The sequence below is a fragment of the Neophocaena asiaeorientalis genome, unplaced genomic scaffold, assembly GCF_003031525.2.
Source record: "Neophocaena asiaeorientalis asiaeorientalis breed wild unplaced genomic scaffold, Neophocaena_asiaeorientalis_V1.1 scaffold691, whole genome shotgun sequence".
NCBI classification, from domain to species: Eukaryota; Metazoa; Chordata; class Mammalia; order Artiodactyla; family Phocoenidae; genus Neophocaena; species Neophocaena asiaeorientalis.
In genome coordinates this window covers 121,903-137,296 of record NW_020172474.1, presented here as the reverse complement: position 1 = coordinate 137,296, position 15,394 = coordinate 121,903, and the positions used below count along the sequence as shown (strand labels likewise).

The window sequence follows — 15,394 nt, the reverse complement described above, 5'->3', positions numbered from 1 at the left end:
TGTGTGTGTGTGTTGTTCCCTGCTGTCCTCGCCTTTCTCAGCAGGACAGTTGTTTAAACTTAAGCCAGTAAAGGGCATGGGAAGTTGGATATGGGTGTTCAGTGATTTCTTAACATAAAATTTGTAAAAGTATTTTGTTTCCACAGTGTCCTTTCTATTTTCCAAAATTACATGTATGAAAACAAAGTTGGTTACTTCTTTCCAAGACCCTGTTAAAATACAAATGTCTTAATTATATTCATACTTAGAGATGGACCTCTGCATTCCCCTAATCGTTAATGACAGTTTTTTAAACGTGCATTACAGAGGCAGATATCTTTGTCAGAAAACAGAAGAAAAGAACTTCTCCAGAGGATCATTGTGGAGCTTGTTGAATTTATATCTCCCAAAAGCCCTAAGCCTGGAGAACTTGGAGGAAGGATATCTGGGTCCTTGGCGTGGAGAGTAGCCCGAGGTGAAACGGATCCAGAGGTATTTACTTCATTACAGCCTGATAACCTTCTCACTCTACCACTTCCTGTCCTGTGCCCTTTAGGTACAGAAAAACACGGTTGGCCACGACCTTTCAATGAACTTTGCCCGGTAATTATTAAAAAAATGTAAACATTTGAAGAGAACCAATAATAGATTGATGTAGTATAATTACATACAAGAGTTAGCAAAGCACTTAAAATGGGATTTTTCTGTTGTTACCTTACGTAAATTTCTAGGGCAGTTATGACTAAAGTACATAAAGACGCATTAATTGTAAGTGTACAGCTTAACAGATTTTCACAAATTGTGGTTCCTCATGTGACCACTAACCAGAATAAGAAGTCAGACAAGCAGGTGTCTGAAAGATATGAGTTCCCTTCCAGCTACTGCCCTTCACCTCTAAGAGTGACCTTTTTCCTGGTTTCTAATATCATGGACTAGTTTTGCCTGTTATTGTGCTTTATGTAAATGGAATCATACAGGATGTACTCTTTTGTGGACGATTTGTGTCTCAACATTATTTAGTGAGATTCACACTTGTTGCTGCATGTTTATAGTACATTTATTTTCTCATTGTGGTATAATATTCCACTGCGTGAATATAGTATAATTTATCCACATCACTATTGGGTATTTGGGTTGTTTCTCGATTTTGGCTTAAAATTGTGCTGCTGTGCTATTTACAATAGCCAAGACATGGAAACAACCTAAATGTCCATCAACAGATGAATGTATAAAGAAGATGTGGTACATACACACAATGGAATATTACTCAGCCATAAGAAAGAATGAAGTAATGCCATTTGCAGCAACATGGATGGACCTAGAGATTATCATACTAAGTGAAGTAAGTCAGACAAAGACAAATATTACATGATATCACTTGTATGTGGAATCTAAAACATAATACAAATGAATCTATTTACAAAACAGAAGCAGACTCCACAGACATAGAAAACAGACTTATGGTTGCCCAAAGGGGAGAGGAATGGGTTATAAATTCGGAGTATGGGATTAAGAGATGCACACTACCATGTATAAAAGAGATAAACAACAAGGGTTCACTGTATAGCACAGAAAACTATATCCAGTATCTTGTAATACCTGTAATGGAAAATAACCTGAAAATATATATATATAGAAATAACTGAACCACTTTGCTGTACAGTTGAAATTAACGCAATATTGTATATCAACTATACTTCAGGTTTTTAAAACTTACGCTGCTGTGAACATACACAGACATGTTTTCAGTGAATGTGTATGCGTTTCAGATGGGTGCCTACCCAGGAGCAGAATGGCTGGATCGCAGCGGTAGTGTGAGGATGTTCGGCTTCAGTGGATGCCACGGAGCAGTTCCCCAGAGTAGTTGTGCCGGTTTACACCCTCCCCAGCAGTAAATGAGACTTTTCTACGGCTCTGCCTATAGTTGCCTGTCTGTCTTTTTCATGTTAGCATTTCTGGTGGTTTATAGTAGTGATAGTATTATATTGTGATTTTATTATTTTTTTTAGTAAGAAATTACTTTTTTTTTCCTGGAAAACATAGGGTTTTTTTAAATTTATTTATTTTTTATTGAAGTATAATTGATTTACAATGTTGTGTTTCAGGTGTACAGCGAAGTGATTCAGTTATACGTACATATATATTTTTTTTTTCCGATTTTAAATTTACACTTTGGTGCTGAATGATGAAGTTGAATGTCTGTTCTTTAAACTTTCGTTTATTTATTTATTTTTATTTCTGGCTGTGTCAGGTCTTCGGTTGCCGCATGTGGGATCTTACTGTTGCGGTGCACGGGCTCTTCGTTGCAGCGCGTGGGCTTCTCTAGTTGTGGCGCGTGGGTTTTCTCTCTAGTTGCGGCGCGTGGGCTCCTGTAGTTTGGGGCGCGCAGGCTCAGTAGCGCGGCGCACGGGCTTAGTTGCCCCACGGCATGTGGGATCTTAGTTCCGCGACCAGGGACCAAACCCACGTCCCCTGCGTTGGAAGGTGGATTCTTAACCACTAGGCCACCAGGGAAGTCCCATTCTTTAAACTTTTGGATATCCTCTTTTGTGAAGTCCTGTTCAGTGCTAGGAAAACTTTATAAAGTGGGAAAAATAATAGAACCTGGGTAATTCAGCGGATGAAAATGTGTATTTCTTATTACATACTTGCCTGCATCTGGTTTGGGCTAGAAAGTGTTGTTGCTCTGAGTACTATTATATAGTCAAACTTATTTGAAGATATTATCACTTGATTAGTCTCCCAAAATTAAATAATGAACAATGGAAATGTAATTTCTAGAGTTAGGGACTAGCATTAAAGCGGTGTGCTCTGTAATGGACATTAAGTACAATAGACTGTCCTTTGCTCTTAGGGAGCTTAAAGTTGACTCACTAGAAAGTGTTTAATATAAACGTCTAAGAAGATAAGCAATGAAAAATGCTTGAAAGGAAAATAATCCATCCCAGTAGAAGTATCAAACAGCTCCACACAAAGTTTTATATCTACTTTTTCTAAATTTGCCAGTTACACCTCATTTCTCTAATAAAGGAATATGTCCCGAAGGGGAGAATTATCTCTAGTAAACTTTGTTTACTTTTAAATTTATCCCATCATCTTTAGCTGGCAGTTAGAAGTGTTGGTTCAGCTATACAATTACAAGATCTAATTTCAACAAATAATTCAGATCACTGCTGATGCAGTGCAAGTTACAAGTCTAAATCTAAATGAAGCCAATTGAAAAGAGCTAATGTAATTCACAGCTGTGTTCAGTTTAAAATTGGGGTATTTAGGTCTTCGCTTTTTCTTTTTGTGGATGAGTGCGCTTCCTCTTGCATGGCATATACATTGATTAAACTTTAAAAATATGAATTGGGTCCTATGCCCGGATTGTTTTCCCTGATGAACATTTTTTAAATTTCTCAATTATTGGAGACCGTATTAGGGCCGTGGATTTCAAAAATCATTTTCCTCTTTACAAATAGATGTTTGTTTTAAAAGTCTGTCCTAAAAAATTAGGGAACGGTATCTTGAAATCGGTTGGAAAAAGAAGGAAACATTGGTGATATTTTCATAAAGAGAAGTTTTGTATTAATCTTATATTTTAAAGAAATTATGAAATATGATATATTCAATAGCGTATATTTTTCTTTTCCCTTTGGTAATTAGTTATCCTTGGTAAAATGGTAGACAATGCTACTTTAATACTTTAATTCCATCTGGGTTATGTCGGCACTCTGAAATATCTTTGATAGAGAAGAGAAGAATTGAGAAGTATTGTTACATGCTCGTTTTAAAGTGTAGTATACTAATTCATAGTTAGAAAATCACCTTCTAAAAATAATAAACTGCCCTTTTTTTTTTTAACCTTATCCAGGTTCTGCTAGGGAATTATCTTGTTTATACATTTATAAATATTTTTCTCTTTCCATCTCTAAGATGTTTTATATTCTACTTATTGATCCTTGTACATTTGAAGTTTTTACATTGTGTACTACCTAGTTCCCAATGTTTAACAGGAAAGCATCACCTACTATTTTGATTGATTAGTAAATTGATTAGTTAGAATCAAGACGTTGATACAGACTAGAGCAGTGGTTCTCAACAGTGGATGACTGCCTTCCAGGAGACATCTGTAATGTCCAGGGACATTTGGGGGGGTTCCAGCTGTGAGGGGCAGTACCACTGGCATCTGGTGGGTGAGGGGCCAGGGATGCTGCCGAGCAGCCTGCAGTGCACAGGGCAGCCCAGCCCCGCACACCACACGCTGCTATGCTCACATCTGAGCGGGAGGGGACGTTGTGTCGGTGCCACAGACAGGCGTGGGACAAATACATCCTCTTCCTCAAACCTGAGATTCAACCGGTGATTTCAGGCGACTGTTTTACATTAAAATAAACATTTATTTTGTAATAGAATGCAAAATTTGCCTGGAATTTTAAGGTGAAACAGGCGTTTTTGTAGCAACTTCACATGTGCGGAAGATTGTTTCCAGCTATACCTCCCAGGCACTGTCCTCTCTTCGAGCATCAAGAAAGGACCCTGGTGAAACGGCTTTAGGCTGAGGCCTGAAGGGTGAGAAAGAATCACGTAGCTGGAGAGTAGAAGGAACAGCATTCCAGACGGAGGGAACAGCGTGTGTCACGGCCCCATGGCAGGAAGCAGCTGGGCCTTTGTGAGGAACTAAAGAAGAAGTAACACGGTGCGGGTGAAGAGACCGCAGAGAAGGGTGCCGTGGGATCTGGTTGGAGAAGGAGCACAGGACAAGCCACGTGGCCCCTGGTAGCCCTGGTAGAGGTGTGGCGTTCCTGTGCAGTGAGAGGTCAGTGGAGCCAGTTAAGCAGGAAGGTGAGGGACTTCCCCGGGGGGTCCAGTGGTTGAGACTCCGCACTTCCACTGCAGGGGCCGTGGGTTCGATTCCTGGTCGGGGAACTAAAGTCCCCCCATGCCATGTGGTGCAGCCAAAAAAAAAAAAAAAAAAGAAAGTGATGTGTCCCAATTTACATTTTTAACGATCACGTTGATGACTGTGTGGAGAGGTGAAGAGTTGAAAGCTGGGAAATCAGCTGTAGGAGAGGATTGCAGCATCCAATTAAGACGTGGTGGTGGAAATGAAGTCATGTTGACACAAAATCCGAAAAGTGTAAGTCAGCTACAGTTTATATTTCTTGTTTTCTGTCTAGTAATGTTTGGTGCTATGTCAGCATCATCCTGTTCATATTTAATCTGTAAAATATTTTCCAGATTTTCCAATGGCACCAGTTTTTCATTTTCAAGTTGAAGGAATCTCTTAACCACTATCCATAGCAGTACCTCTCTATGTATCTGTTTTCTATTATGTTGAAAAGCTAATTCTGCTTTCTTTTTAAGAGTAAAGAAACCCTGTTCATCCCCTCTGAAAACGAGAAGATTTCTAAACAGCTCCACCTTTGCTATAATATAGTAAAAAATCATTATGTCCGCATTTCAAGTAATAACCAAACCATTTCTGGATGGGAGAATGGTGTGTGGAGAATGGAATCCATATTCAGAAAAGTTGAAACAGACTGGAACATGGTAACGTAATGCATGAAGCTGTTTAAAACTTTAGTCGTTGTTTAAACAAATATAGATTGGCTTCATTTTTCAGCTGTGCATAATGTGAAAACGGATATCAGAATTACTTTTAGTAATGCTTGAATTTGTAAAAGAAGATCCTGCTCTCTGTTTAATGAAATGTCCATTTGAAATCTCTGTGTTTATATCAAGAAAGTATCCATTTTCATCAAAGAGGCCGAATTTAATTCTTTCATGGGGAAAAATAATCAAGTGTATGACCAACTCATGTGACTAGTTTTTGCATGAATATGTAGAGTATACTGTTATCCACTTCCTTCATAGATGTGTACTGATTGCCTGCTACGGGCAGGCTCTTAGGGACTGTAACCCATTTAGTCCAAAGTCCCAAGAGCTAACCATCTAACACGCTTCTGTTTCATAAGAATGTCGATGATTGAGCGGCGATATTGGTTATTTCTTCTCTGTTTCCTAAAGATAAAGGGAGAAATGGATGGTGTGACTGTAGTAGTTCATTATACCAACTTGTACATTGTTGTCACTTGTTGTCTGGAATAAGAGGCTTTGCTTTTAGACTGCCCTCCCCCTTAGGCACACACACCAAAAACAAGCTCAGAGCAACTCACGTGACCTCAGTAGGTCTGACCATATTATTGATGGGTTTCACTGGAGTGAATGAGCTTATAGGCAGCTTTAACTTGCCCCCTGAAGAGTGAGAAGCTGTTCACTTGTAAGACATAGTGAGTAGATTTAGCAGGTGAGTCACAGATGAACAGCTGCTGGTGGTCGTGAGCATCTACTACATGCCTATCACTGTACCAGCCATTAATCAGAGTACAGAGGACATACAAAGGTAAGGTCCCTGCTTTCTTCCACCACCACCACCACCCCGCCATAGGTTTTTGTTCTGAACTTACCTTGGTGCTTATTTGGACCATCTTTTTGTATTAAGCCAAGAATGATTTGTAGGCTTATTGAGATTGTAGATGGAGGAATTCTCTCCCTTAGTTAAGGAAGGGCATAAAATGTAATACAAGATAAAATTTAAAGCTTCAAGATATGTGTATCTGTAATTGACTCTTCTCGCTGATGAGAGAGGATGAGCTTCTTCTGGAAAACCAACCTTACCTGAAGAATTGCTCTGAACAGAAAGCAGGAGAGGACAGACATGGCGTTTACCCAAGGACTAGCGTGTGCTGAACTGGAGACAAGGCATGCCTTGCGCCCTGACCACCGGCCTGGTGGAGAAGACAGCACTGTGCCGAGGAGCAGGGCTAGTGTGTGGCCTGCTCGCGTCCTGCTCCCGCGTTTGCTCATCGGCACACGCGCGCCGAGCGCCTGCTGTACCCGGCACGGCTCTCACCGCGAGGACGCGCAGGTGAAGGTGCCACCGGTGTCGGCCCTCACAGTCCAGGAAGCGTGAGCAGCCACGACGCAGGGCGCTGTAACAAGGACGGCAGGGCGCTGTAACAAGGACGCCAGCGCGTTGCCATGGGGACTCCGGGAGGCTGGCAGAGCGCCACAGACGGTCGTGGCCGGAGCCGGAGTGTTGTGTGAGAAGGCTTTACGTAAGGCAAGTGAGGTGTGAGGGCCATTAAGTATGAAACAAGAGCCTACTGAAGCAAAGTTTGTGCCTTCGTATGCTTTTACGAGGGGCCCCATTTTTCAAAAAGCCGAACGAATCCATTCCCGGTTAAAATACTTACTACTAAATGAAGAAGAATGCTGGAATTGTAACCGCGCTTGTAGAGGCTAATCGCTCCGAAGTCATATGTCGCCATTTAAAACATGAATTTTTCGCCTAAATCAACCTCTGTCGTTCTGTTCGAGGGCGCCCCTTGCTAGGGATTCTCTAACTCGGGTAAAACTAGAGGCGCATTCCACTCAGTAATCGCCACGCTGGAGTCACGGTGGGTCCCGTGCAGCCCGTCTGTGGGTGATTAGAACAGAACCTTACGCTCTCACAGTGGCAGCCTCCCGGGAGCACAGAGGCTCTCTGAATTTTACTCCTTAGCAAAGACACTGTTCAGTGGTGTCTGGATTTGAAGGGAACATAAAAAGCTCAATCAAGAGTCTCCTTTTTAGGAGGCAAGTAATAACACCCTGATAAAAGTGATGTTAGTGGCTTCCTGACTAGTCTCCCTGCATTGCCCTGGTCCCTTCAAAGATGTTTTTCTGGCTACAGCATGGAGAACGTTTTCAGAACCCCGTTCGTTACTGAGTGCTCTCAGGGTGAGAAGCAGCTCCGGTCTCTTGAGTCTGGCCCTCACCTTGCACCACCAGGCTGCCCCCTGGCTCTCTGCATGCGCTGCCCTGCCCCCCTCCCCGCGGAACCTCGTTTCTTTCCTTTCTGTGGGACTAACTTATTCTTACCTTTAGGACCTAAGTAAGCCTCCTTCCGTCCAGTCCCGGCCAGCTGGTTCCTTTTACCCTGTATTGACTCGTGGCATCATGCCCCTCCCCTTCCTGAAGTTTATTCTACACTCTCTCCTACCGGACTGTAAACATTGCCCGGGCAGAGACCTTGTCCTTTCCTACTCACTTCTGTGCGCTCAATATTCACATGTCTAGCATAGTGCCTGATACGTAGCAAATGTTTAATAATAAAGACGGGTGGATGTGAGAACGAGCGCTTGAGTGTGTACGGCATAAATTCTGCGGCACCCGAGGACCACGTCGAGCACCGCAGGAGCTCTGTTCATTCAGACTGTGCCCCGTGGATGTTCCTCAGTACTTTGCAGTTTTGAGCAGTTTTGTCATTCTCAATGCCACTAGAGTCACGTTAGCCCTTTCGGGCGCACGGCGTGATGTCAGGAATTGACCCCTTCAGCCATATGGCAGCCGTGTGCCCTGTCATACTCTGTGCTCGGCACTTAGGGCCTAGTGGTGAGTTACGAGGTGCACCCAAGGTGAGCTAGGCCTGTGTAGGAGGAAGACACGTGGACCAGCTGTTTCGGTCAGCAAGGTGGGCGCTGGAAGGACGTGGGCCCGTGTGTGACACACGAGGAAGAGCCGCTGCACCTCACGCCGGAGCCCGGCAGAAGAAATGATATCCGAGGGGGCGGCAGAGGGGAGTTTCTCAGAGAGGGGCATGAGAAACAGTGTGTACACGCACAGAAGCGGGAAGCACCCGCACCTTCAGAGAAGAGGAAGCAGTCGGGAACGCGGGGAGAGCAGCGGGGAATAAGGCCGGAGGGGTGAACGGTTGTCAGGCCCCAGGGACTTTGATGACCTTGCACTTATGCAATAGGAAACCTTGCAGGAGTTCAGGCAAAGGAGGGCCGTCATCACACTGGCCATCCAGAGGCCACCGATGGAATAAGTAGGAAGCATAGTCTGGAAAGATGTAAATACAGTGGGAACTGACAGTGTTCACGTTGGACCTCAGTTGAAAAATTGGAATAACCAAAAATAAGATTCATGAGCCAGAGCAGCTTAGTAGCATTCGATTAGGGTTTCTTGAAATACAGCTGCTCTGCTGGAGATCTGTAGGAATGACTGACTGTGCTGTGAACTCAGAGTTCATCTCAGCAGCCGCGGCAGAATGAGAATTTTAAGTGTGTACTAAAGAGCAGCTTCAAACAGTGCAGTGCAAACTGAACCTCCAGGAAACCATAACAGCCGGCTAACCAGCCTGGCGTATTTCTCATGTGATGAGAAAATCTTGAAGTGCAGATCTTCCCAAGAATGTGAAATAGGGAAAGAAGCTGACGTGCAGATTGTTCACAGTCTTGAGGGTAGTGGTCGCAGCCACAACCCGCAGGACCCGTTTCAGCAGGGTGCATGGCAAGCAGTATAACTGAGATCTGAAGCCACAGATGCACTGGCCTCATTCCTCCCCACAGGTTGTGTGTGATGTGCTTTCGTTGTCTACAGATGCCAGAGAGGGGCCAGGGTGGATCACGTACAAATTTAAAAAGCCAACAGGCAAAACATTTGTTGAAGGTAAATCAAGAAGTTCGGAACGATCAACAGTTACAAAAATGCTTTTTTTCCCCTTTAGAGCAAACAGTTGCCTGTTTGAGAGGTTATAAAGTATTTTTTTCTCCTAAATAAATTTTAATTGCCGGTTCTGTTGGTTTTACACCTGGACGGGACCACAGTTGGAGGTTTATGTAAATCCTGATGTTTTGGTACATTTCAAAGTGCCAAACTGAGTATACATAGTATACTATGGAACTGAGTATACATGGTGTACTCAGTTCCCATAGTAACATCCTACAGTCTCTAAAAATGCTGAGTTAAATAAGTTGGTTAAAGTGCTACAGACAGAATATGTTGCGTCCAAAAGATGACATGAATTTTCAATATAAATAGGGTCTGCTTTATCTCCATACGCTGTTTCTTTAGCCTAAGAGAACTTTTATTTTCTCACAGTATGCTTAAAGGTTTATTTAAGCATCTAAGAATTCAATGATGGATTTCACCCTATCCTTTAACGTTTTAGAGTTGTAAAAACTGATGCCTTCAGGACTGAAAAATGTAAGTCTTAGAAAAAGCAATTTTCAGACATGTTCAACAGCCATTATAAGCCTTCTGTGACAGTTAAAAACAGTTCTAATTAGATTGTCTTCACTTTCTACTGTGATCAGGTATTGCTTTTCCTTGTGTACCTGTAAGACTTTTCTGTCATATCTCAAAATTAGAAGCTTTAAGAAAGAAGAAGAAGAAGAAAATTTTGGCCCAGACTCACGTGATATAATTAAGGCAGTTCTTGGGGGTAAACTAGAACTTTGAAGTTAGCTTGACTTCAGCCTATCGTATTTTATATGCCCACACCTTTAGGGGGGCATTTGAAGCCACTGAGCTCTGAAAACACACAAGACACAGAAGACAGGTATTGAGACATAAATATATTTGCCCCCTGTCTTTCAGTTTCTTCCCACCACCTTTCTTCCAGTGACCCCTCTGTCTGGCTCTTCTTTCCCAGGTAGCCGCCTTTACCAGCCTCTCCTCTGGAGGAGTAATTACATTATGGATAATCCCTAGGTGCCCAGGAGTTTAGTGTTGGTGAGACTAACAGCTCCCTGGCAGCTTTGCTGCAGCCCTGAGCCCAAGCTCTCCATGCACACAGCTCTCGGGGGAGCGAGCAGGAGGCACACGCGCATCCGAGGTGCTAGGGTGAGGTACCCGGGACCCGAGTGGGGCAGGCGACCGTGCAGACAGCTGGGATGGTTGTACGGGACAGCAGCAGGCGCTTTATGTGTTTCTGGTCTAAGGAGTTTTAAGTCATCTTCCCTGGAGAGTGATTGTTTAACGGTTTCATTGTCTCCAGCTCACTGATTCTAAAAACTCAAATTAGCCAGCATACTTAACCTGGAGGAAAACTAGGTAGAGGTTGCCGAGCAGAATAGCATATCCACAGCATGCTAGCAGTGACTGACGTTTTACTTGATGGCTGAGGGCTAGAATAGGAAGGAGTTGGACATTTCCATGGCAGGTGTGTTTCATGCGGTACTGCCAGCTACTTGCCCCCGAGAAGTAGATTAACTGTCTCTGAAAGAACGTATGTGTGTGCGCGCGCAAGTTTCTAGTACTTAAATACTGTTTATTAAACCCCATAAATCCAGAGCCTGTGCCCCCAGAGCATTTATGATTTGGTTAAGTTAGATAATACAAGCACACCTGAAATAAAACAGTTATATTTGGGTCACGGAGTATTGGCGGTTCAAGGCGGGATGCACTTGTGGAGGACCATGAAAACTGCGAGTTTGGATGTCATGCAAGAGGCAGGTACTTGCTGTACGTTCTAGACCAGCAAACCATAGGAGGCAGTGGGATGTTAAAAACATTAATTAGGCAGTTGCAGAAAGATGAGTGTAACGTCATGACCGAAGTGTTAAGTGCAGTAAGACCAAAGGAAAGGGTTTTCCGTTTTTTTTTTTTCTTTCAAGACTTATTTCAAAGAAATGCATGGATTATTGTGGGAGTTTGGACATTAGGGATAAATGACTAAAGAGTCAGGTTCTCAGGGGTTCAAGCCTGGGTGAGTGGGCCAGGGCTGTGGACGTTCAGTTTTCACGTCAGCACATTTGAAGAGTGTGGATGAAACTGTGAAGGGAGCTGGACTGGAGGCAGCGGTCGGTCTGGACGCCTTAGGGAGGACATTGACGGTGGTCACAGCACTGACGGTGAAGGCCTGGGCAGCATCCTGTTTAGAGAGGCTTGCGGGGAGCATGGACTTTTAGCCTTGTAAACCTTTCCCGTTGCTTAGCACTGACTGAGGTATTTGCTTGATTTAGAGGATATGGCCCATCTCATTCTAGGAAAGCTTATCTGAAAACCCAGGCTTAGAAAAGAAGATACATTAAGGAATAATTGCATTTAAAAAGACTCTTCATTTTCAGGAGGATTCATCATAAAGTTCATTTTAAATAGCTGGACTGGGGACTTCCCTGGTGGTGAAGTGGTTAAGAATCCGCCTGCCAACGCAGGGGACACGGGTTCGAGCCCTGGTCCAGGAAGATCCCACATGCCGCGGAGCAACTAGGCCCGTGAGCCACAACTACTGAGCCTGTGCTTCAGAGCCTGCGAGCCACAGCTACTGAGCCCACGTGCTGCAACTACTGAAGCCCGTGTTCCGCAACGAGAAGCCACTGCAATGAGAAGCCCACACACCGCAACAGAGTAGCCCCCACCGGACGCAGCCACAGAGAACCCACGTGCAGCAACAAAGACCCAACGCAGCCAAAAATAAATAAATAAATGTAAAAAATTAATAAATAAAAAATAAATAAATAGCTGGAGTTGGTAATTTAAAAGAGAGTATGATTTACCAAAATTTTGGTTAGCATGCAGCCTTAGGGCTCTACTTATTGAGGCACCTGTATTCAAATAATACCGTACATCCATAGCAAAAGACGCTATCGCAAAGATTGCTAATAAAATGAAAAATTGTTAGCAGTAAAAATCTTTTCAGTGGGGAAAAGTTATGTTTTAAATAACCATTTGTGCATAGTTCCTGTGGCAATAAGACTTTGACTACATGTGTTTTTCTACACTGTTTGATTATCTCTGACAGTTCCTTTTCTCCCACCTACTTTATAGGTGTATTTAACCCGAAAGGAAGGATCGTCTTATGCTTACATTTCCTGGAAGTTTGAATGTGGGTCAGTTGGCCTCAACGTAGATAACATTTCCATTAGGACAAGTAGCCAGACCTTTGAGACAGGAACAGTACAGTGGAAATTGAGATCTGATGCAGCGCAAGTAGAGCTGGCGGGCGGTAAGCATTTGACGGGAGAAGTAATCATGAAGTGTGTGTTCAGCACTCTGAAGGGTGATTGTGCTTATCTGAGATGTAGTTAAGAGTTTTCCTTAGCCTAGAGTTATTCATACTGTTGCAGTAAAAAAAAAAAATTTAAGTTAAAACCTGTAGTTTAACCTCATTATTAATAGTAGGGCTGATGTTTTTCATTGTGAAACACAGATGGAAGGAGAAAACATCAGTTCTTTTTTCAGAGGACACATTTCCTCCATAAAGAATAATTTGTATTTATTTTTTAAGGGTTGATTTTTACCTATAAGGCAGGTATGTCAAATGCATTCTGAAACTGCCTCTTTATGTTCTTACCAAAAGCAAAGTGTTAATTTTTTTTTTCTCCAACAGATAAAATTCTTCGCTCCTATCATGATTTTTCTGGTGCCACTGAAGTTATTTTGGAAGCAGAATTAAGCAGAGGAGATGGTGTTGTTGCTTGGCAACACACCCAGCTATTTAGACAAAGCTTAAATGACCCTGAAGAAAATTGTTTGGAGATAATTATAAAATTCAGTGACCTTTGAGAACCTGAACATTATAGAAAAGCTGGCAATAATCAAGGACATAGCATGTTCTAAAGTAGTCTGTTGGTTCCGTGCATGCTTAGATGGCAGTGTTCTACCCCCTGCTAGCATATTTCCTTGTTGGCTATCCATCATGTTAACCCTCATGAAAATGTATCTTTTTACTGTGGACCCTAATGAAACCTTGAATTAAAAGCTTCCTTCCATATGTGACTCTGATTTGGAGTGAAGTCTTACTGCGCCACTATGAGATTTTAACCTAAAAATTGTAAGTATGGTTTTAAAAGTAAAATGAAGGTATTCGTGATTAAATGCTATTCGTGATTATGATGACATCTTAAGCTAATAATAGTAACTTGACAGTTTCTGATCATTCTGGTATTAATTTCTCCATAAGTAATTGAAATGGATTTCCTAAGATTTTTAAATTTTTAATAAACGTGAAAGTGTAGTATTTCATAAGTTATAGAGCATGAAATTTTTTATGACTGTAAATACGTACGCATTTAAGAAATAAAATGAATTATTTTGCGTTATATCTTTTTAGTGATTACTTTGGCTAAATAAAAATCATAAGTATGCTAAACATTGAAAACCCCTTGAATAGACAAGAATTATGAAAACAGTTAACACTGCATAAATTCAAAGATACATTATAAATCCATAATATGTGGACACTTCTGAAAATGCTTTACTTTTGAGTTTACTTTTGAGTATTTTTATCTACCTCATTGAATAAAATGTTTATTCTTGACTTTGAAACTATGTAACTGGGATTATTCAGTGTGTATACACTGTATCAAGAGAGTGTGTGTGTGTGTATGTGTGTGTTCCATGTAACCTCTCCAGTTAAACTTAGTGAACATTTATGAAGTGTTTGTGTGCATCGCAAGGGATGCGGTGACGAAGACGACCAGGCCCCACTCCCTAAATGCTTTTTGTCACGTTCTGCAGAGCGAGTTCTCAGCTCTCCCGGCCAGAAAAGTACGTTCTCAGACATTCTCACCCTGTGCAACTCACTAGCATGTTTACATGCGTTGTGAAATATGTACTGGAATTCTAAAACAAAGGTCTTATGTTTTCTTTTTAATTGTAGTCCAACTCTGCTGAGGATCACCTTCTTGCTAAAAAGTTAACACTTAAAGGTAGCTTGTGCGTCTAAATTTATTGATACGTCTCGAATATTAGAAAATTTTCTGGAATTCTGAAACTGTTAAGTTAATCAGAGCATCGTAGAGTGGCCAAATACGTGAAATTGGACAGCCTTGTCTCCTACCTGTCTCGAAGTGTCTGGTTTTGTCACGGTAAGTATTTGGATGATAAGTGGAACAATACTCTTCGTGAGAAAAACTGGAGCTTGACAAGCAGTCTTGTTAAAGATGGCAATAGAGATAAACTGAATGTACTTTATCTATGAAAAGGAAACATTCTAATTTTTACTGTGGCTTTAAGCAGAAAGTTCAAATGTCCTGTATTTTTACAGAGTTGAACTACTGAAGAGAAAAGCAGTTGCACACTTTTCTTAAGTGTGTTCCTTGAGAGTTTCAACCTCAGGGTACCTGACACACGTTAATAGATATTTTATGATACAGACAAGTTTGGCAATAGTACAGAAGGTATGAGACAAAGCAATTCTCAGTAATGTGTACGGCATAGCGAGTAAACCAGCAAGGCAAAAGTAACTGAGGCAGAGACGGGCTGTGATAGTACAAACCCCGTGAATAAACTGGCAGTCATATTAGCTGCCCTTTATAAAGCAGTCATCGGAGATCTTTTTTTATTTTCTTTCCAGCTGAAAAATTGTAATTAATTTGCAGGGTTTTTCATTTATCTCGATCAAAACAAATTTCGGAATCCAAATATATGATACCAAAACGAGACCATTTATATTTTGTAAAAATTAATAATAAGCCTCTCTTAAAACCTTTACAAGATACAAATCTAAAATACAAATGCTTAGGGCAGTGGTTTCAAAAGTGTTCTTTATCTGTGAACCAGTGGCATCAGTATCACCTAGAGACTGCTAGAAATTTAAATTCTCAGTCCCCACCTCAGACTTACTGGATCAGAAACAACCCTCCAAGTGATCCTGGGA

The 15,394-nt window shown here is 41.9% G+C and overlaps 1 protein-coding gene across 2 annotated transcripts in view; it reads left to right on the top strand.

The window, feature by feature from the left end:
• NGLY1 (N-glycanase 1) overlaps window positions 1-14,053 on the top strand; it is a 57,798-nt gene extending 43,745 nt beyond the window's left edge. Inside the window, exons 9-12 of one of the 2 annotated variants that reach the window (XM_024738177.1) lie at window positions 307-471; window positions 5,329-5,514; window positions 12,562-12,739; window positions 13,124-14,053. In XM_024738177.1, coding sequence (XP_024593945.1) covers window positions 307-471; window positions 5,329-5,514; window positions 12,562-12,739; window positions 13,124-13,299 — 705 coding nt within the window. In that variant the 3' untranslated portion in view covers window positions 13,300-14,053. The remainder of the gene's footprint in view (window positions 1-306; window positions 472-5,328; window positions 5,515-12,561; window positions 12,740-13,123) is intronic. The other variant, XM_024738178.1, reaches the window with a different exon arrangement.
• Window positions 14,054-15,394: the final 1,341 nt, after the last annotated feature.